Genomic DNA, 22,723 nt, shown 5'->3' on the forward strand with positions numbered 1-22,723 from the left:
AAAGATCGCCCCCCTCAAGTCTAAATCAGGGGACACAATCACTGACCAACGCAAGCAAATGGACCGCTGGGTGGAGCACTATCTAGAACTGTACTCAAGGGAAAATGTTGTCACTGAGACCGCCCTCAATGCAGCCCAATCTCTGCCAGTCATGGATGAGCTGGATGAACAGCCAACAAAATCGGAACTCAGTGATGCCATTGATTCTCTAGCCAGTGGAAAAGCCCCTGGAAAAGATGGCATTACCCCTGAAATAATCAAGAGTGCCAAGCCTGCTATGCTTTCAGCACTCCATGAACTGCTTTGCCTGTGCTGGGATGAGGGAACAGTACCACAGGACATGCGCAATGCCAATATCATCACCCTCTATAAGAACAAGGGTGACCACAGTGACTGCAACAACTACCGTGGAATCTGCCTGTTCATAGTGGGGAAAGTCTTTGCTCGAGTCATTTTAAACAGGCTCCAGAAGCTGGCTGAGCATGTCTACCCTAAGGCTTTTGATCAGAGAGATCCACCATGCTGTTCTCCCTTTGCCAGTTACAGAAGAAATGCCACGAACAACAGATGCCCCTCTATGTTGCTTTCATTGATCTCACCAAAGCCTTTGACCTCGTCAGCAGACGTGGTCACTTCAGACTACTAGAAAAGATCGGAGGTCCACCAAAGCTACTAAGTATCATCACCTCATTCCATGATAATATGAAAGGCACAATTCAGCATAGCAGTGCCTCATGAGACCCCTTTCCTATCCTGAGTGGCGTGAAACAGGGCTGTGTTCTCGCAGCTACACTGTTTGGGATCTTCTTCTCACTGCTGCTCTCACATGCGTTCAAGTCTTCAGAAGAAGGAAGTTTCCTTCACACAAGATCAGATGGCAGGTTGTTCAACCTTGCCCATCTTAGAGCGAAGACCAAAGTATGGAAGGTCCTCATCAGGGAACTCCTCTTTGCTGACAATGCTGCATTAACATCCCACACAGAAGAGTGTCTGCAGAGACTCATCGACAGGATTGCGGCTGCCTGAAACAAATTTGGCCTAACCATCGGCCTCAAGAAAATGAACATCATGGGACAGGACGTCAGAAATGCTCCATCCATCAATATCGGCAACCACGCTCTGGAAGTGGTTCAAGAGGTCACCTACCTAGGCTGAACTATCACCAGTCGCCTGTCTCTCGATGCAGAAATCAACAAGCGCATGGGAAAGACGTCCGCTGCTATGTCCAGACTGGCCAAGAAAGTGTGGGAAAATAGCGCACTGACACGGAACACAAATGTCCAAGTGTATCAAGCCTGTGTCCTCAGTACCTTGCTCTATGGCAGCAAGGCCTGGACAACGTATGTCAGCCAAGAACGACGTCTCAATTCATTCCATCTTCGCTGCCTCCGGAGAATCCTTGGCATCAGGTGGCAGGACCGTATCTCCAATGCAGAAGTCCTCGAGGCGGCCAACATCCCCAGCAGAAACACCCAACTGAGCCAGAAGCTCTTGAGATGGCTTGGCCATGTGAGCCGCATGAAAGATGGCAGGATCCCCAAGGACACATTGTACAGCGAGCTAGTCACTGGTATCAGACCCACCGGCCGTCCATGTCTCTGCTTTAAAGACGTCTGCAAACGCGACATGAAGTCCTGTGACATTGATCACAAGTCGTGGGAGTCAGTTGCCAGTGATCGCCAGAGCTGGCGGACAGCCATAAAGGCAGGGCTAAAGAGTGGCGAGTCGAAGAGACTTAGCAGTTGGCAGGAAAAAAGACAGAAGCGCAAGGAGAGAGCCAACTGTGTAATAGCCCCGACAACCAATTTTATCTGCAGCTCCTGTGAAAGAGTCAGTCACTCTAGAATTGGCCTTTATAGCCACTCCAGGCGCTGCTTCACAAACCACTGATCACCTCCAGGTGCTTACCCAATGTCTCTCGAGACAAGGAGGCCAAAGAAGAAGATAAGGTAGATAGGAAGAAGGTTTTTCCCTTAGCGGAGGTGTCAATAACCAGGGGCATAGATTTAAGGTAAGGGGCAGGATGTTTAAAGGGGATTTGAGGAAAAGTCTTTCACCCAAAGGGTGGTTGGAATCTGGAACACACTGCCTGAAGGGGTGGTAGAGGCAGGAACCCTCACAACATTTAAGAATTATTTAGATGAGCACTTGAAACGCCATAGCATACAAGGCTACAGGCCAAGTGCTGGAAAATGGGATTAGAATAGATGGCTTGATGGCCAGCATGGATACGATGGGCCGAAGGATCTGTTTCTGTGCTGTATAACTCTCTGACTCTATAAAGCTGCTGTGCTAAATTTGAAAATCAGTTGGTATTTAATCATTCGATGGTTTTTGGCTCTTTAAACAGTTCCTTATGAAATGTTTTTGTAAAATATGAGTTGTTTTCTCTGAAATCAAAACAACATCAACAGATTAAGTGGAACTGGGAACAGAGAACTAGAGACCATGAGAACAACATTAAACAACACGAAAAATTGGAAGGAATTTACTTCACGCATGTACAGAGAATCAGATATGAGGAATGGACTCCGGAAACAAGTTCAGCAGTCTTCAGACAAGAAATAATCAAAATTGGCATGGCTTTCATAGAAAGGAAAGGATGGCCTCCACAACATGCATTGTTTGAATGTATAGTTCTTTAGCCTGGGGACATGAGATTTGTTTGGGTGCAGGAATCAATGGATGGATGTAAAAGGGTGACAAAATTCAATGCTAGGGTATGTGTGTAACACGTTTGCCCCTGAGTTTTACACCACGTATTGGTTTTGAGCCCCGATTACACATGTCTCTGTATACAGATGTATCGGTGTGTCAATTATATAATCCATGCTAATAGATTTTCCATGGTGTTGCTTACAGGTAGTTCAGGCCTGCAGAATAGTTTCTGGTTTTAACACAGTCTTGCAATTGAGGTCCCAGAAATATTCCAATCTGAAACAACCATCTCACTGTGACCTTGACTGAGACTTTGGCAATGAAGAAGACCGACAGAAGTTCAGGAGTGAGACTGCAGTAAATGCATATAGTGAGACAGCATCCTTTAGGGCATCTACAGTTTCATGCTCTGTTTGGAAATAACCAATCAATGTCCCACGCAGTTTTTTGAACAGTGCAGTCTCCAGGGAGAATCTTTTTCCAGAACATTAAATAAATGAAAAAAGCCTCCAGCAACGCTCTCCGAATAATTATAATGAGATTCAGTTGAAGTTGCAATGCTCTGAGAATAAACAGGTCACTTCTGAACAGCAAAGTATGTAACAGCTTCCCCTAAAAGGTTTTTGATTGCCAGGTGACCCCAGTACACCTGTTGTGTCTTATCCTATTGCATTTTGAGTTATTATTTTGAGTTATGGCGGGCAGCCATAAAGACAGGGCTAAAATGTGGCGAGTCGAAGAGACTTAGTCGTTGGCAGGAAAAAAGACAGAGGCGCAAGGGGAGAGCCAACTGTGCAACAGCCCCGACAAACAAATTTCTCTGCAGCACCTGTGGAAGAGTCTGTCACTCTAGAATTGGCCTTTATAGCCACTCCAGGCGCTGCTTCACAAACCACTGACCACCTCCAGGCGCTTACCCATTGTCTCTCGAGATAAGGAGGCCCAAAAGAAAGAGAAAAACATGACATCACGCCTTCATGTCTGTCATCTCACATTCCCACAAATGCACTTCCCAGCAAGAATTCCTGGATAATGGCAGGGTGAGAGAACTTCTACTGATTTTATCCTTCCCCGCTTCTTAGCCCAATGCCAGGTTAACAACTGTATCATCTCTGTCACCTCAGGAGTTCAGCTAGGTTGGTAATTTCATAGAAATTAAATAGAATTACATACAATTTCATACAATGACATAGCATTATATAGAAATTACATACAAGCTCAACATGGAAACAGGTCTTTTGTCTCAATGAGTTTATGCTGGTGTTTATCCTTACGCAAGCAATTGTCCTAATCCCATGTGCCCACCCTGTTCCAATATCCTCTTTAGTCCCTTTTCCTTCAATGACTTATTCATAGACATTGACAATTGGTAACTCTGGTAGTTCTTTCCATAGTCTCAAAAAAGCTTCTCCTGCTTTCTGTCCTAAATCGTTTCAGTATTGAGTGACTCACCCTTCTTCCTGTACAGTATTTGTGGTTCCTCAGGTAGGACAAGGCCACAGTTCATTGCAGAGAAATTAGTGTCACTACTAGGCTGGCAAAGCTGTGTGTCTGGGTACAGCACACATTCATAGTGCAGGGCCCCACTGTACCGTAGAGTTGCCACTTTGCAAAAGTTCTCCTCTGTACAACCTGAAAATAAAAATGGAGAAACCAGCTCAGTGATCAACAAAACAACCGGTGACTCCAATTCCATCTCAATTGGGCCAGTTTGGACACTCCAAAGGTCACCTCACACATTTAGTTAAAAGTGGTCCAAACTTGAGTCTGGTTACTTTGAGTGCCAAGCTGCAGATTTCCTGCTCCCCTGGAGCAGTTGGAACTTGAGCGTAGGTGTCAGCTGTGGCTCAGTAGGTAGCACACTGGCCTGTGAGTCAAAGGTTGTGGAATTTTCCCTGATGTCCTCAATATTCAGTTTCAACCAATTTGATCAATATCTCAGTGCAGTTTATGGGATCTGGCTGTGCGTAAACTGGCTGCCGCATGTCCTATATTACAATAGTACAATAGTTCAAAGGTACTCCATTAGCTGCAAAGTGCTTTGGGATGTCCTGAGGTTGTAAAAGGCATTGTATAAATACAAGTTCTTTTTTAAGTTCCAACATTGGTGGTTCTGAAGCAAAGTTTCAGATTTGAAATCATGGCTAGAGATACAAAATTGATTAAAAATAAATAAGAGATAGATCTAAACTGGGCTGCTTACGTGCCAGGCACCACAGCTCTGCCTGTGCAGTTGGAAACTGATGCTTGAATAGCTGATAACGTTGGTTTGGAACAGACTGGTTCAAATCTACACGGACAAGATTGGAGTCCAGTCGTGAAAAACGTTCCCTGGTGGTTTCTAATCAAAACAGAAAACAATTTTTAAATCCACATTGACTGAGGAACCCATTACCTAAAGCGTTCACATATTGGCGACTACCATCTTTTTTATGCATCCAAAAAAGGTAAAATACATCTGTGCACCTTAAAACATCTGGACCAGGACAAATACACCTGCATTCCTGGGTCTTCCGGAATCCCCACCCCCACCCTGGAACTGTGCTCCTCCACTTCGTCTCATCTCCCATAAATATTGGGGCCTATTTGTCTGCTATTCCAGTTAACCTATTAACTGATTTAAAACTCCATTCCTAAAATAGTGAACAAAAGAACGTGTAAACTTTCTGTTTTTATTTCATAAGAACTAGGAGCAGCAGTAGGCAATTCAGCCCCTCGAGCTGCTCCACCATTCAATACGATCATGGTTGATCTCGTCTCGGCCTCAACTCCACTTTCCTGCCCTTCAACCATTACTAATTAAAAATCTGTCTAGCTCCTCCTTAGATTTACTCAATGTCCTGGCATCCACCGCACTCTGGGGTAGTGAATTCCACAGACTCACGACCCTTTGAGAGAAGTAATTTCTCCTCATCTCAGTTTTAAATCTGCTACCCCTTATCCTAAAACTATGATCGCTTGTTCTAGATTGCCCCACAAGACGAAACATCCTCTCTACGTCTACTTTGTCAATCCCCTTAATCATCTTATATACCTCAATTAGATCTCCTCTCCTTCTTCTAAACTCTAGAGAGTAAAGGCCTAAACTGCTGAATCTCTCTTCAGAAGACAAACCCCCTCATCTCTGGAATCAATCCAGTGAACCTCCTCTGAACTGCCTCCAATGCAACTACATCCCTCCTCGAGTAAGGGGACCAAAACTGTACGCAATACTCCAGGTGCGGTCTCACTAATGCCTTGTACAGTTGCAGCAACACTTCCTTACTTTTATATTCTATTCCTTTAGCAATAAATTCCAAAATTCCATTTGCCTTCCTTATTACCTTCTGTACCTGCATACTAGTTTTCACTAGATCTCGTGGAAGTTCTCAAAATTATGACAGATTTAGATAAGGTAAATGGGAAAATTTATTTCCTCTGGTTGGTGAATCAATAATTAGAGGGCATAAATTTAAGATGTTCAAAAGAATAAAGGAAAAGGTTACGAGAACCTTTATGCAGATGTTTGGCAGGTCCTAGAAGAATCAGAGGCGGAAAAGCTTTTCAAAGGGAAGTGGAGAAAAATTTGAAAAACAAAATCTTGAAAGCGCATGGGGAAAGAGCAAGGGAATGGGATAAAGTGCATAACTCTTTCAGAGAACCAGCAAAGGCACAATGAGCCAAATGGCCTTATGTACTGTAAAATACTGTGACTTCCATGTGAATCTTTACCAGACTATAGTACGGTAACAAAAGGCCAGTGGTAGGGCAACAAGTTGAAGCAACTGTACAAGCTCCCTGGTCCAATGCTTTCAATCATGTGAGGAGGAGGCACCTAGGAGAATCCAAGTGCTCCCTCACAAGGAAAGCAAGGTGGAGATTTCCTGGAATCTAGCTTCAGGTTAGCTTTGCTGAAAACCTCCATGTTCTGTCTGCTGTTGGATGTGGGCAGCAAGAGAAGGGAAACACGAAAAATATTACAGGATAAGTCACTTGCACAAGTGATGACGAAGAAAGGTTTGAGCGGCTATAGAAAATGAATAATCCACAATCGTGTCCTCCCAGAGATGGTTGGCAATCATAGAACAATAGTCAGGAATTGATGACTCATGATTTTCCATCCATTTCAAATCAATGAATGGAAAATTAAGGGCTGTGGGCCCGTAATTTATAACCTAGCACTCCCTTGTGATCGGTGATCCTCATCAAATATACACAGTCGGAGAATTAGCCTTTAGCCTGAATTTTCCGATCCAGTGGAAATGGCTCCTCCCCAGACCCAGATTGATGGTGGAGCAGCTTCACCTCAGCCTGTTTGATCGCTGACCTGAATGGATCTTCAAAGGTCAGGCTTATTAGCATAATTGTGTTGCCCCTCCCCCACCCCATGCTGCTGGATGGACTGGGCAGCTCTGGTGCAGGAGGGGAATGGCTACAGTGTCTGCCTCAGTATCACACTACTGGAAACATATGCAGAGCAAAAAGATAATAAATACTTTTAAAAAATCTTCGAATTTACTCTGTGATCAACTCAACTAGGCAAGGTGGTCCTTTAAATTTAACCACTCACCTCCAACCCCATCTTAATACTGCAGGAGACCCAGACTCACTGAGATCGCCTTGATAGTAAATAGGACCTATGACGTCTTTCCCTTCATTAATGTGTAATTTAAATATGGTTGCTCATATTTAAATGTTCCACCATCATTTTATGTTGGAAACACAAGAACATGGGTGACTCTTAACTGTCATCTGAAGTGACCAAGTAAGCCACACATGGCAACAAGGATGGACAATAAATACAGACCTTGCCAACAGTGAACAAATCCCAGGAATGAATAGGAACATAGGCTATTTAGCGCCTCAAGCCTGCTCTGTCAACCAATTAGATCATCGCTGAGCTGTGCCTCAACTTCATTTACTCGTCTTTGCTTCAGAGCCCTTGATACCTTTACCTAACAAAAATCTATCAATCTCCGTCTTGAAAGCTCCAATTGTCCCAATTGCCATCTGAAATTTGTCAGAGTATATGTCCTTTTGTGTCTCAGCACCACAAATACCTGGTGGTTCTAGAGTCTGTTGATCCGGGGGAACTTTTCCAGTACATTCAGGAGTTGATTTCAGCCGTGTGTTCATGTTGGAATCTGAAAATCAATTTGGAACAAGAACTTTCATTCAAATATCTGAGCCAGTGTTGATAAAGTCAGATTTTTGGGATAAACATGTCTGTAAGAATAGTTCCTGAGCCAGAAACCCAAATGATATGATGCAAAGCAATGTGTGGCTCTGAGTGTCAATGTTTTATCAATCCTGTGCTGTTATGATCAACAGCGATGCTCCACATGCATCTCAATCTTGGAACAAACAAATCGCTCTGACTGGGTTTGCTGAGGAACCATCGATTTAGAGTCATAGAGTCATACAGCACAGAAACAGGCCCTTCAGCCCATCGATTTGCAATTTATGGCCTTGAGTTCAAGGTTAGTGAGTAGCCATGAATTTCAAAACTCAGAATACGTACTGAGATAAGGAATGGTCTTCATATAAAAGCATAGTATTTTATTCATTCTATAACAATCGTTTGCATTCTGGTAATTCTAAAGTAAAAGACTTCCACACTCAGGAAAAAAACATATGTGGCAATTCTAAATAATGGCAGTTAAACTGACATTTTAATGGATGAACATTCAGGTGTGGATGAAGGAGGGATCTGACCTCCACATATAAATTCCCGATGTGTATATGCGTGTTGTGATACTCTGCACCAAGATTGGTGATTCATGCAAATCTACCTCTTAATGAGAATCAATCAAGGTTTAGCAGTCATTCCTTCTCAGTGATCAAGGCTAGTTTAAATGAAATTGGCTGGCCTACGTGATTTAGTGTATGTGTGATGCTGAGGCATACAGAACAGAGAGGCTAAAGGTTCTAGTCCTGGTCTGTGCTAACTCAGTTCATCTGAGGCAGTATAGTGCAGGGGGAGATATAACATTTTTTCATTGTCACTAAGTGAGGGAAGGAGGAGAAGATAAGTACACAAATAGACTTGGTTACAATGTCTGCCACAGTGGAATAGCCTTCCAGCACTTACTTCAAGGCTCCCACAAGAAGAAGGTACCAGAGAACTACTGGTATCCTGGAACTGCATTCAACATGTGATGGAAGAGGTTAGAGGTCTGGGATGGAAGTGGGATGTGGAAAGGATGAAACAAGATGAGCAGCAACAATAAATTTAAAGCAACAGTATGTACAGTACAGCAGAATATAAAGCTCACCCTGCCATAGATAGATATGCTGGAAACGGTTAAATGATCTCTGAATTTCTTCCTTCATGTCTGGAGTCAGTTCAGTTGAGTACTCAGCATCCACAAAGCTCTTTGATAAAAGCGCATAAGCTGCACAGAAATAAAATATCTTAGTTTATTTCAAGTATTCTTTCGTTTGGTGTGTAATGTGTACTCATTTTGAAAGTTATGAGCCTTTCCTTGTGCACAAGATAGAAAGGAAGAAAATGATCTTTCAGTGTGCAGAACAGGAATCAGACATGCACAAACACAGTGATGGAGATGAGAGGTAAAGGAGCAAAGGACTAAAGAATTTTCTGCAACATTCTTACCGTACTCACATAGCCCACTGTGTTTAAATAAATGAAGGATTATTGGATCACTTATGTTTCTATCAACTTATCAGATCCACAATAGGTTAATAGGGTTTTGGTAATGAGCCATCTTTTGAACTGCCTTTATTATTCCTCTCTCCCTAATTTCTTAATACTATTTGGCCAATGTTCTCTGAACTTCCCTCATGTGTTTCTCCTAGGTTTCATTTATAAGCCCCCTCCTTCCAACATTCACCTTTGTTAAAGTCAAATCTCATTGGTTACTCATTTCAACTCATTTATATTTGGTCCGGGATCTTAAAACTCTCGGACACCTTACCACCCTCAGTGTTCCTTCTACAATCTAGGCTTTTTGAAGCCCCGGTTTAGTATTATTCCTTGATTTACCTCATCTTCCCTTCTGCTCATTTCAACGTTGGTAGCAATGCAGAATATAGAGCTTATGAAGAAATTATGGGATACATGCTAGCCTATAGGAAACAGAAATAACTAAATTATCTTAATCTGACCTTCTGACCCTCCTACTGCAGTGCAGAATTCCCATTTCCGATGCCAGCCATTGTTGTGGCCTCTCTCTGCAAGATTGCCAAATTAATGCAGGTATTTTTGTACCACTGAAATGTTCTCACTGGGGTTGGGTTGCAACTTCAATAGCTTGTTACTCTTAGAACCAGATTAAGACTTGTATGTATTGTACTCTAATTCATTTGTTAGCAGAAACTCCAGATCATGGAATTCCTTGGGAGATAAATCCAGACCAAGCCGATCTGCCAAAAAAATGGGTGGCCTGCATTGAAAATCAGGTTGTGGTCATCTCAGAACATTGACACCCATGTCTTGGCTGTTAGTGAATAAATAACATGCCTGCCTGAAATGGGTACAAGACTGCTTAAATGTGAAAAAGGAAGTTCTCTGGCAGTTATACAACTGCCCCAATTTCAAAATGCAGGTACAAATAGGTGTTGAACCAGGCAGAAAGGGACCATTGGAGGCTGCCCAAAAAAATGAATGAAAAGTTTATTTTCTATTCTGTAGGCCCAGGAAACAGGAGTGCTCCTGTTGAGGCCACAAAGAAACTGGGAATCACTGCTGGAGCGTGCAAGGCTCTAAGCAGCTGGGCATGGAAGCCAGCTAATTCCTTGGCCTTTCTGACCAGCATTTGGTACTCCCAGCATGCTGGCAGCATTTGGCTCAGCTCAAATTTAGCTCGGGCCTCAGTCTAGCACGAACAAGCACACAGTGACCCTGTTCTGGGCGCAAAACAGTTTTCTTGTTGCTATTTGCCTCAGGTTTCCCTTCCTTCTACAGTCTACATCCTTTTAAAGGCCATGCCGAATGCAATATTGATTTACCCCATTTTCACTCTTTTGTTTGTACAATAACCTTGCCCTTGGGTAAAAGGAGTTGAAATACAAATTAGACATGATCTAATTGAATGGCAGAAAAGGCTCGAGGAACTGGACAGCCTACTCCTGTTCCTTAGTTCAACTATATTTCTCAAAAATGCCATCACGCTGGATAGGCTCCAGAGGTGCAAACCCCCTGTATTGCCCAGCCTCTGCAACAAAGAGTTAAGTCTAAACATCTGAGGCAAGCCAACCTTGTAGCAACATTGGGGGGGGGGGTTGAGGGGGTGGTGGGGCGATGGTAGAAGCTACAGTTGATGTTGGAAAGTCCTACGAGGAGCTGCTGGCCCAAAGCCTGGAGATTTCAGGGGTCAACACCCAGTCAAAGTGAAATATGAGAAAGAATCGGGCCAGTCTGTTGCAATGAATGGCAAGGATCCAACTTTAAAAATTTAATTGGTTCCACAATAATTTATGAAACCGTGCAGTCTCTTCAATGTAAAAATAATGAATTAGTGGTAGATGTCACGAGAGGCATTATTCATGGATGTTTATTATCTTACTGATGGTTACAAACATTTATTTAATTGAATGTCAGTAAGTTTACTAGATGATAAGCAGGACTTGTTATTAACATAAATCCACGCAGATTGTTCGCATTCTTTGGATGGGGGTCACCAATTTAGAGTAGTTTTACTATACAGTTTGTGTTGATACAAGATATTTTGGCTCCGTATTGGAGTAAGCTGTGTAGTACAACTGGGGCCTGAAGAGAGCCATGTCAGTTTTGGTTCAATAGTGTCAGATCATGTTTGAGACAGTTTCATACCTTTTCAGCCTTGCAGTGATTACAATTTAACTGCAAATGTGTGAAAGAACTTTGAGCTTCAAATTACAAATCCTTACCACTGATTCCATTCCCCCTCACTTGCCTTCCTGTTCATCTTTTGGCCATTTGTTTGCACTGTAACTCTGCTGACCCTCTGGTCTGCTGCCGACAGCATTCCGCAGGGCAATGACAGACCCTGTCATAGCTGCCGTCTGCCTTTCAACATTGCAGTCCGGATCCACTTCCCATCTCCATACTGGTCCCGGCACCACTGATTGTGTGCCACAATTGTCCTCGGCCCAATTAGGTCATTTACATTTGAAGTTAGCGTCATGTCAGCCACGTTGACGTGGAGCAGGGTAGGGACCCTGAAAATATCTGGATATCAGATTGAAATGAAAATCCAGCTTCTTAACTCTATTTCTCGCTCCACAGATGATGCCTCACTTGCTGAGTATTTCCAGCATTTTCTGCTTTTATTTCAGATTTCCAGCATCCACAGTATTTTGCTTTTGTATTAGTGTTCACTCCTCAAAGGCATGGTTCTAATTTTTAGACTATGTCCCCTAGTCCTAGACTACCCAACTAGAGGGAATACTTTCTCTCAATCGACCCTATCAGTCCTTTCCCCTCTCCAGTACTTTAGTAATCTCTTCAAAAATGCAATCAGGTTTGTCAGTCATGACCTACACTTTACAAATCTATGCTAGCTCTCTCTGATCAGCAAAAAACTTTTAAGGTGCTTAGTCAGTCTATCCTTAATTATAGACTCTAGTAATTTCCTGATGGATGATGGTCCATAGTTCGCTAGTTTCCCTCTCTCACTTCTTTTAAATAGCGGAGTGACATGCATAATTTTCCAATCCAAATGAATGGTTTCCAAATCAAAAAAACTTTGGAAAGTTATAGTCTTCTGCAGCGATCTGAGCTACTTCTTTTAAAACACTGGGATTGAAACTATCTGGTTCTGGGTGTACGATCTCACATTGTACATCCGTTATTATAAATCTCTGGAAGGAACACAAGGTTCTACCTTCTGGATTGCTGCTGTAAACTGAACCTTTATTATTGACTCCCTCTAGTGGCACACTAGCATGTACAGTGGCCTCAAATGAACAACACAATAAGGGCTGAATTTTATCCCGGTGTTGGGAGTCCTGGCAGCAGGCTGGAAGGTTGAGGCAGACTCCAGCTTGGCCCTCCATCAGACTTCTGGTGCTATTTAATGGCAGGCAGACAATTTACTGCCCACTGGCAGGGATGCCGTCCCTTTAAGGGACGAGCTCCCGTTCCAGAGATGCCACTGGGAACTGTGGCCACTGCCGGTACTATCAAAGATGCTGGCGACCCTGGGAGAGGTTAGTGGGGTCAGGGGCGCTGGGGCCATTCAGGCAGGCCCCAGCATGGGGTGGGGGAAGGGGTTTGGTGAGGGTGGAGGGGGTCTTCTGGGGGGGTGGGGCGGTAGAGAGATGGTGATCACTGGCGGGGGGGGGGGGGCTCTGGAGGCCCTGGATTGCCCCCAAAGGAAGCAACCACCACCACACCGCCTCCCCCATTGACACGGCTAGGACGCCACAAGATTTTACCTAGCGCGTCTCCACGGTGGTGGGCCCTTCCACCTTCTATTATATTTAGGTGGAGGTGGGAAGAGGCCCTTAAGTGGCCATTAACTGGGGCCTCAAATCCCGCCTGGGGCGGGAAAGCTGTCTTCAGCCTTCCATAGCTTGGACTAAATTGGAAGGTGTCAGGTAGGCACCCGGCACTCAACCCTCTGCCTTTCGCTGCAATTTCATTGGCCCCATCCCACCTCCATTCCTGTCCCTAAGGGGCCCATAAAATTCAGCCCTATATGAAATGAACACTAAATGAACAGTACACTACACCAGGGATTTGTTACTCTTTGAGCCACTAAGGGAAAATACATGGCGTAAAAAATGATCACCTGAAGTGGACAACTGGGAACCAAGGACCAACTGAGACATTTTCGAGACTTAATTTTAAACTGTGTAATGGCAAATAACCTACTGACCCAAAAGAAGGCATCTGCATGCTAGTCAGTAGCACTTATTCACTGAATTCCACTTTACCTGGCCAGGAAACAAAACAGGTCAAGCAGTATTACTCTTCCAGTTCTTCACTGCTCCAAGCAGGAAACCGTCTCAAGATTGACCTTATCTTAGAACTAATGTGCATAAATTGGATGACTTTATCATTCATTTATATCTGATTTCCTCTTTATTTCTATGCCAGTTGATGGAGGGAAGATGCTCCCAGGTTCAAGTTAATGCAACAATGAACTTTCTACTACGATAACCACAACAGCATCTCAGGAAAAATGATCCTTGCAATTCTCCTCTCTCCCGTAGGTGACATATTATCTGCTGTGCACATCCCGCAAAGTGGCTAAGATCAGGAGCTCAGCAATGCGAGGAATTACATACACAAACCCTGTGTCACCTTCTATTAGTGCTCCAATTCATGCACCAAGACCCTACCTCTACTGTTCAGGTGTGAGCCTAAACAGTGACTGTTATCAGGTTATTCAATGAGAAACAAGCCAGATCTAATGCTCACCTGATGTCCACAGCCAACCTTCTGACATATCGTCAGCCAACCATCAGGAAGTGGAACTTTGACTACTTTTCTTTAGCCTGAGAACAGAGGCTACCAACACCTCAGTGAGAACCAATAACTCAGCTCAGAGTAGGCACCGAATCTTGTACCTTTCTAGTATTTATGGCTCAGGTTCCAAACCAGGCAATATAAGTAAAAAACCAAGTCTTTGTCTCTATTTGAAGAAGAGTGGAGGACCTCTCCCCATTGTAAGGTCAGCATTATCCCTCAACCAACAGATTATCTGGTCATTATCTCATTGCTGTTTGTGCGAGTTCGCTGTGTGCAAATTGGCTGACATGTTTCCTATATTCCAATAGTGACTACACTTCAAAAGCACTTAATTGGGTTTAAGCACTTTGGGATGTCCTGAGGTTGTGGAAGGTGCTATTTAACTGCAAGCCTTTCTTTCTATTATTTAAGACTGACTGTTAAATCAGGAACTATCCATGCCCGTAAGCTGTATACTTACTGCCAATGAAGTCCAGTCCTCCAAAGCTGAACATGAATGTCTTCTTCTCTGTGTTCGACTTCACACCTCTACAAACAACCTCTCCACCCAGCAGTGATGTTGCCTGCCAGTCGTTATCATTACAAAGCAGCACATCCGGATAACTGATCAGACCACAGAGGATGGTACCTGAAAACCAAACACACACAGGAGGTAAGTGTCATTGCTGCCATTACAGTCTCAATCTATTCCATGCAATGCATTGGCAAAATAACCTTCCATTGATCAGTGAAAGTTAAAATTAGAGAAAGGCCAATATGGATGGTGTGTAGAGGAGATGTGATGGCACTGGATAATGTACTGGAGGGAGCTCCTCTGTGTAATTGTCGTCTCAATTCCTCTGATGAGAAGTGTTAATTTCAACACAGAAATAATGATACATTGAAGTTACAACACAGCAACAAGCTATTCAGCCCATACTAGTCCAATGTTCCTATGGGGGAAGCATCTTTGAAGTTCAAAGATTACAATTGAAGTTGTATGCTTTAAATACATTTTAACTAAAAGATGTGACGCTGTGTTAAATCCATGTTAAATTAAATTATTGCAGATAGTATTTCTTGGTAAGAGATTGCTATTGAAATTGTATGTGTGCTGTTATAAATTAAACTATTATCTGCACTGAATTCAATTGAGCTGCTTCTTCTGCTCAATAACGTTATTTAAAAAGATCCAGATAAAGGTTATTCCATGAATTCATAGAATCTTTAACATAGAAGGAGGCCATTCAGCTCATCATTACTGTGCTGGCTCTTTGAAAGCTATCCAATTCATCTCATTTCCCCACCCTTTCCCCCAGCCCTACAACTTTCTCCTTTTCAATTATTCCTTTAGATCATAAATCACTGCATAAAAACAAATTGTACTCATCTTCCCACTAGTTATTTTGTCAGCTGTGGCCAATATTTTTGGTGCTATTAGGAGATGGGAGGAGAAAATCAGGAAAGAAAAAATCTATCTGAGAAATCTTCAGTTGTTTACAAAAATGCAACATCCAAGCCAAATTAAAGTGCATAGTACCATAAAGGAATGAACACAAATTTGTGGTTTCAACCACCATCACCTGGAAATAGGCTGGCGAGCCATCCTTCTCATTGCTGTTTGTGGGTTGTTGCTATGCACAGTTGCCGACCGTATGAAGTGACAATACAAAAGAATAGTGCATTGTATGAAACATGTAGATGTTCAGACAACATAGTCAGGTGCCATATATGTGTTATATACATGTTTACATGTCCTTTCTCTTCATGCTAATCTCAACACTCTATACAAAACTAAACTGACAAAAACCTTTGCCTCTTTAAAACTTTTCTTGAAAACATAACAGAAATCATTTGTTATTTCAAGAATATTTCCCACAATTTTTCATGCCTGAATCACACTAATACCGTGACAAATTCCTTCCATGACATGAGACCCAGACATTTTCTTAAGCATGATGGTGCATTTTATTAGCATGACTGAATGTTCCTGCAGTAAACAGACTGCAAATTATTCCTTTAACCCTGTGATTTACAGCTCTACGGAGCTTAGTAGCACGCAAAGCTCCCCAAGATAATGTAGTAAGTCAACAAATAGCCATAGCTGATATGGAACTTCTCATAACAGTGTGCTGTCTGGCACATACCACCCTACTGTTTCAAATGTATCACTCAATCCAAACAGCCCAGAAACTGTCCCCTAAATCATGAAGGACCCAGTCCAGGGGATTTCCCCTATATAATATGGTATCCAGTCTAGGAGCTCTCCCCGATATGATAGAATCATAGAAAGTCTACAGCACAGAAAGAGGCCATTTGAGCAACTCACCTTGGCCCACTCCCTGGCCTTTTCCCTGTAGCCTTGCAATTTTTTTCTGTTCAGATAATTGCACAATTCTCTTTTGAAGGGGCTAGATTTTTCATTGGTGGCAAGCCTCAAAATTGGCGCGACGCACACATGAGATGTGCGAGGCTGAGCCGCAGCGATATTTAGCACAGTGGCTCAAAAAACTCAATCGTTAGTAAGACATGACCTTCCCTTAACAAATTCATGGTGACTGTCCCTGATTAATCCTTGCCTTTCTAAGTGGCAGTTTATCCTGTCTCTCAGAATTGATTCTAATAATTTACCCAACACCGAGGTCAGACTGACCGGCCTATAATTATTTGGCCTATCCCTTGCACACTTTTTACACAATGGTATAACATTTGCAGACCTCCAATCCTCTGGCACATCGCCCGTATCCAGTGAGGATTTGAAGATAATCCTCTTAGCATCTGCTATTTCCTCCCTTTAACAATTAATCAGGGATAGTCAGCATGGATTTGTTAGGGGAAGGTCATGTCTTACTAACTTAATTGAGTTTTTTGACGCAGTAACAAGGAGGATTGATGAGGGTAGTAATAAAAACAAGAAATGCTGGAAATACTCAGTGGGTCTGGCAGCATCTGTGGAGAGAGAAACAGAGTTAACGTTTCAGGTCAGTGACCCTTCATCAGAACTGGCAGAGCCGGAAATGTAATAGGGTTTAAGCAAGTAAAGTGGGGGTGGGGCAAGAGATAACAAAAGAGGTGTTGATAGGGCAAGGTCGCAGAAAATAACTGACCAGAAGGTCATGGAGCAAAGGCAAATGGTATATTAATGGTGTGCTGAAAGACAAACCGTTAGTACAGAGAGGGTGTTAATTGATAGAAAACTGAACAGCCTGGCCCCAAGCACAAACATGAAAAAAACATTGGTTAGGCACAGCAGAAACAAACTAAAATAAAATAAACACATAAAAAAGAAAAAAGAAAAAAAAACTAAAACTAAAAATAAAAAGTTGCGGGGTGGGGGGGAAATGAGGGTAGTGCAGTGGATATGATTTACATGGATTTTAGTAAGGCATTTGACAAGGTCCCACATGGCAGACTGGTCAGTAAAATGAAAGCCCATGGGATACAGGGGAATGTGGCAGGTTGGATCCAGAATTGGCTCAGTGACAGGAAACAAAAGTTGGTAGTAGACGGATGCCTTTGCAAATGGAAAGCGATTTCCAGTGGCGTTCCACAAGGCTCGGTGTTTGGTCCCTTACTGTTTTTGGTATATATTAATGATCTGGACTTAAATGTGGGAGGCATGATTGGAAAATCTGCTGATGACACAAAAATTGGCCGTGTAGTTGATTGTGAAGAGGATAGTTGTAGACTCCAGAATTATACCAATGGTTCGGTTGAGTGGGTGGGAAAGTGGCAAATGGAATTCAGTCCAGAGAAGTGTGAGGTAATGCATTTGGGGAGGGCAAACAAAGCAAGGAACTACCCAATAAGCGGGAGGATGAGAAGAAGTGAGAGACCTTGGAGTGCATGTCCACAGGTCCCTGAAGGTGGCAGGACTGGTAGATGGAGTGGTGAAGAAAGCATATGGAATGCTTTCCTTAAATTGACCGAGGTATAGAATACAAAAGCAAGGATGTAATGCTGGAACTGAAAAAATTGCTGGTTAGGCCACAGCTGAAGTATTGCGTACAGTTCTGGTCACCACATTACATGAATGACATAATTGCTCTGGAGAAAGTACAGAGGAGATTTACAAGAACCTTGCCAGGGCTTGAAAGTTGCAGCTATAAGGAAAGGTTGGATGGGCTAGGGTTGTTTTCCTTAGAACAGAGGATGCTGAGGGGAGACTTAATTGAGTGTACAAAATTATGAGGAACATAGCTAGTGTAGACAGGAAGGATCCGTTTCCCCGAGCAGAGAGGTCAGTTACCGGGGGCACAGAATTAAGGTGATTGATAGAAGGATTAGAGAGGTCATGAGGAAAAGCTTTTTCACTGAGAAGGTGGTGGGTGTCTGGAATTCACTGTCATGAATGGTGGTGGAGGCAGAAAACCTCAAATCATTTAAAAGGTACCTGGACATGCACCTGAAGTGCTGAAACCTGCGAGGTTATGGACCAGGTGCTGGAAGGTGGGATTAGATAGGGCAGCTAGCATGGACACAATGGGCCGTAATTTCCTTCTGTGCCGTAATTTGTCTATGCTTCTATGGTTCAACCTGCGCTGCAACCTTCAATGATTTGTGCACTTATACCCTCAGGTCCCTCTGTCCCTGCACCCTTTTAGAACTCTAACCTTCAATTTATATTGCCTCTCCTCATTCTTCCTACCAAAATAAATAACCCAGTCCCTTATGTAATGTACGTTACAAGAGTGCTTCCACTTCTTTTGTTTAATTTTGAGGCCTTGTGTTTTAAAACTGAAAAGGAGTCCATGGTTTTTTTTTAAAAAGGGTTACTGAGAGGTTGTTTGAAAACAACGCTTACTGCAAGTCATGTGCTATGAGCAGTAAACAACCATTACTGGAAGTCACCTGTCTTCAGATAAGTAACCAGAGGGGACATTTTGACTTGGGGAAGATGTTTACAGAGAAGTGACAGGCCAATATTTATTGGGGTCAGGAGGCTTGACTCTTCAGATATTGTTTTGGTTTCACTTTGAACAGTCAGTTGGAGTTTTAAAAATCAACCTGAAGGACAAAACACCAGCTCAGCCTGTTCTATCTCTTTGAAAAGCCTATCAGTTTTTCCATCTCTTTGAGAAGCTCTTCAAAGCAAGTGTAAAAAATAGAGAAATTTCTTCTAAAAGGCCTGCCTGAAATCCCAGTTGCCGAATTTCTCTTGAGACGCTGGAAAAACCTGCTGGATAAATCCATGACACTGCCTGGGAATTGTGCCGGAAAGGATCCCAGTGATAGCTGTGTATACGCATATTTAGGACGCCAAACCACAAAAAGGACATCTGACATCATTTCATAACTTATCTTTTTTCTTCAAGAATTAACAAGTATTTGGCCAAAGTCTGTGAGTGACAAGAAGAGTGAGGGGGGTTCTCATAGAAACCTATAAAATTCTAACAGGACTTGACAGGGTAGATGCAGGAAGGATGTTCCCGATGGTGGGGGAGTCCAGAACCAGAGGTCATAGTCGAAGGATACGGGGTAAACCTTTCAGGACTGAGATGAGGAGAAATTTCTTCACCCAGAGAGTGGTGAGCCTGTGAAATTCGCTACCATAGAAAGCAGTTGAGACCAAAACATTGTACGTTTCAAGAAGGAGTTAGATACAGCTCTTGGGGCGAAAGGGATCAAAGGATATGGGGGGAAAGTGGGAACAGTTACTGAGTTGGATGATTAGCCATGATCATAATGAATGGCGGAGCAGGCTCGAAGGGCTGAATGGACTACTCCTGCTCTTATTGTGTGTGCGCGCGCGTGTGTGTGTGTATGTGTGGAGACACCCCTGTGTCTTAATGCTTTGCTTCATTACTGGTTATATTTTGTTTTATAATAATCTGATAATTTTGTTGTTTATTAAAGAAAGCTGGTTGGTGTATTTTACTCTGGGATAAAAATAGTCTATGATTGACCATATCAGTAACTGGATAAACATTTAAATATACGTTTGACCTGTGGAGAAGTGGAGCGAGAAAAAAAGTACACTCCTCCCACCTCGGTCGTAACATGCAGTACCCCAGCTGAGGTATCTCCTGTATGTAATGTTGTACTCAGTAAGGAAGCTCTTTCCAGTATAATATATTATTTAATACAGAGACTTTCTCCTGAACAATATATTATATTACACCGGCGACTGCACCAAAATATAATTGCATGAAAAGTGCTTTGGGACATTTCTAAGAGGTGTGAAGAAGTCCCATATAAATGTCTTTCCTTTTAAAGATTTATCATACCTCTTTCAATGGTTATCTGACTCAACACAAAGCCATCACAGCACTGCTCCTTGCCACAGGTCTGTCTGCAGAAATGATGTACATCTGTTAAGCTCGAACCACTCGCGGAAAAAGCCAAAGCCTGGTATACGCCTGTAACCACATTACGAAAATCTGTCCGCACGAAGGTCTTGTGAAATGAAGTTGTGAATTCATGACCTGGAGAAAATTAAGAACATATGTAGAATTGTAGAATCTTACATCATGGAAGGAGTGTATTCAGCCCATCGTATTTGTACCAAATCTTTGAAAGCATTATCCCATTCCCCTGCTCTTTCTCCATACCCCCTGAAAATTTTCTTTTTCAGGTATTTATCCAATTTCCTTTTGAAATCTACTAATGAATCTGCTTCCACTAGCCTTTTAGGCAGTGCATTCCACATCATAACATAAAATGTGCAGATTAAGTTAAGATTATTTGACCAATTATACCTTTGCTAACCTGGACACTCCAAAATCTGTTACAGAGGAAGCAAACTCTAAAGGAAGATATCCTGGTTCAGCTGTTGATAAGGAGAAATTGTAGTCAGGAATATAATTGCTATCCTTCAAATGAAATTTTCAAACTTACTGTCTAATGGAGACTCTCCATTTTCTCTTAGGAGACTGGTGATGTTGCAGAAGGACTTGCATCTTGGGCCTACAACCTCAGACCAGCCTGGAAACAAATTCTATGCCCTGAAATCTTTAAAAATCTGACACTGACCATGCAATGGTGTAGTATAGGTCTGATGTTGCAACTCCCTGTTGAATTATTGGGAGGTGCTCCACGATGTAAGCAGCCTCGCCAGTGGTGTCACGGGAACAGATGTGAAAGGAAGGAAAGGTAAAAAGGCTGAACAGTAAAAATTATACATTTTTGTTTCAATATTTTTCATTTAATGTTCTTCTTTACACATGCATATTGGGGCTGCACTTGTGCTCCACGTACATTTCCCTCCCTTTAACTGGACATAGAAGGTGAAAATCAGAGGTAAAATTTCTAAATGAAAACTGCAAAATTCTTGAAAAAGTGTCCTGGGAAACCTCCAGAATTACTTGTTCACAAACATTCGACATATGGCTTTCCTATAATTCTGATAGATGCAACAGTATTTGACCACATCTTCCCGGGCTCAACTCTAAAGCCTTACTGCCTCTCAGGATATAATCAAATGACATGACACCAAAATTCTTCCATACACCATTTTCATTACACTTTTATTGGATTTGGGAAGGTAACATGGACGGAATTTTTTGTAAATAAATTCACCAGCACGCTAAGGCCACAAAATTGGGCACTGCATCACTAACAGTTTCGACATCATGGGTTCTATTTCAGTACAAAAATAGCATCCATGCTGCTTCCGCTCACTTCCAGCATGCCCATGTCAAACTCCATCTTGGTGATTGTGTTAAAGTGGCCGTATGAACAAGTGCCAGAAGTTTGCAGAGAAGACAGATCACAATGCCAGTCGGCGTCTAATGACAATTTGATGCGAGTGCTGCCATTATGGACGTCGCCACACTAGTTAATGCCCTGTCTTAAACACTAACAGCTGAACATGCATTCAGCAGCTTAAAGGCTCCCCCACCAGTGCTATTTAAAGGGATCATCAACAATTTGCAGGTAAATTGTTGATTAGATTCTGCTGCCTCTGTTTGAGTTTGTGGAGGTGCTGGGTGTTTAGAGGAGTTGCTGACAGTTGGTGAAGCCTGCAGAGAGTGGTTCTGCACAAGGGGAAGGTGTTGATTGTGACGGCAAGGACACTCTGAGCACAGCTCTTGCTCCCAGTCATGGTTGTCATAGCAGCAGTTGCCCTTAGGTTGCAGCATGAGAGGGAGATGTTGCAGAGGCAGCAAATAAAAGGAAAAGCTACTTGCAGAGGGAGGAGGAGAGGGAAAAGGACTCTCAGCAGGAGGCCTTATCCACCTAGGGTCTTCCAGAAGCTTCACCTAAGCCAGGAGCACTGTGTTTGGAATCTGTAATTCATGAAGGAGCTGCTCACAGAACTCTGCTGCCTTTTGAAGCCAGACCTGCAGCCTCAGAGCAGGACAAGAATGGCACTGCCAGTGGCTGTGAGGGTAATCTTTGTAGTATAAAGACCTGAAAGGGTTAATGCTGGAGACAGTGAGAGCAACCCCTCCCACTGTAGTGATGACAATGTAATAGCCACATGGTAATGGGCTTTGGAAGAAGCCAGTAGCAGCATGAAGGATGCTAGCTAGAAAGGCTTGTGGATAGTGCAAATAGAGCTGTGTAAATAATAAGAGTTATTAGTTGACCTTATCCAGACTCCGAGACTTTATCAACAATGCACTAGTACACTACAACTACAACAACAACACACAACATGATACATGAGAACATCACCACCTGCAAGTTCCCGTCCAAGTCACATACCATCCTGACTTGGAACCACATTGCCATTCCTTCACTGTC

At 42.8% G+C, this 22,723-nt stretch overlaps 1 protein-coding gene across 1 annotated transcript in view; it reads right to left on the minus strand.

Annotated features, from left to right (window-relative positions):
* Nucleotides 1–22,723, minus strand: part of tg (thyroglobulin) — a 532,338-nt gene that overhangs the window by 330,426 nt on the left and 179,189 nt on the right. Inside the window, exons 32-37 of the mRNA XM_068032631.1 lie at nucleotides 20,263–20,460; nucleotides 14,517–14,684; nucleotides 8,913–9,032; nucleotides 7,698–7,781; nucleotides 4,862–4,999; nucleotides 4,111–4,290 (exon numbers count right to left, since the gene is read on the minus strand). Coding sequence (XP_067888732.1) covers nucleotides 4,111–4,290; nucleotides 4,862–4,999; nucleotides 7,698–7,781; nucleotides 8,913–9,032; nucleotides 14,517–14,684; nucleotides 20,263–20,460 — 888 coding nt within the window. The remainder of the gene's footprint in view (nucleotides 1–4,110; nucleotides 4,291–4,861; nucleotides 5,000–7,697; nucleotides 7,782–8,912; nucleotides 9,033–14,516; nucleotides 14,685–20,262; nucleotides 20,461–22,723) is intronic.

The sequence above is a fragment of the Heterodontus francisci genome, chromosome 5 (genome assembly GCF_036365525.1).
Source record: "Heterodontus francisci isolate sHetFra1 chromosome 5, sHetFra1.hap1, whole genome shotgun sequence".
Taxonomy (NCBI): domain Eukaryota; kingdom Metazoa; phylum Chordata; class Chondrichthyes; order Heterodontiformes; family Heterodontidae; genus Heterodontus; species Heterodontus francisci.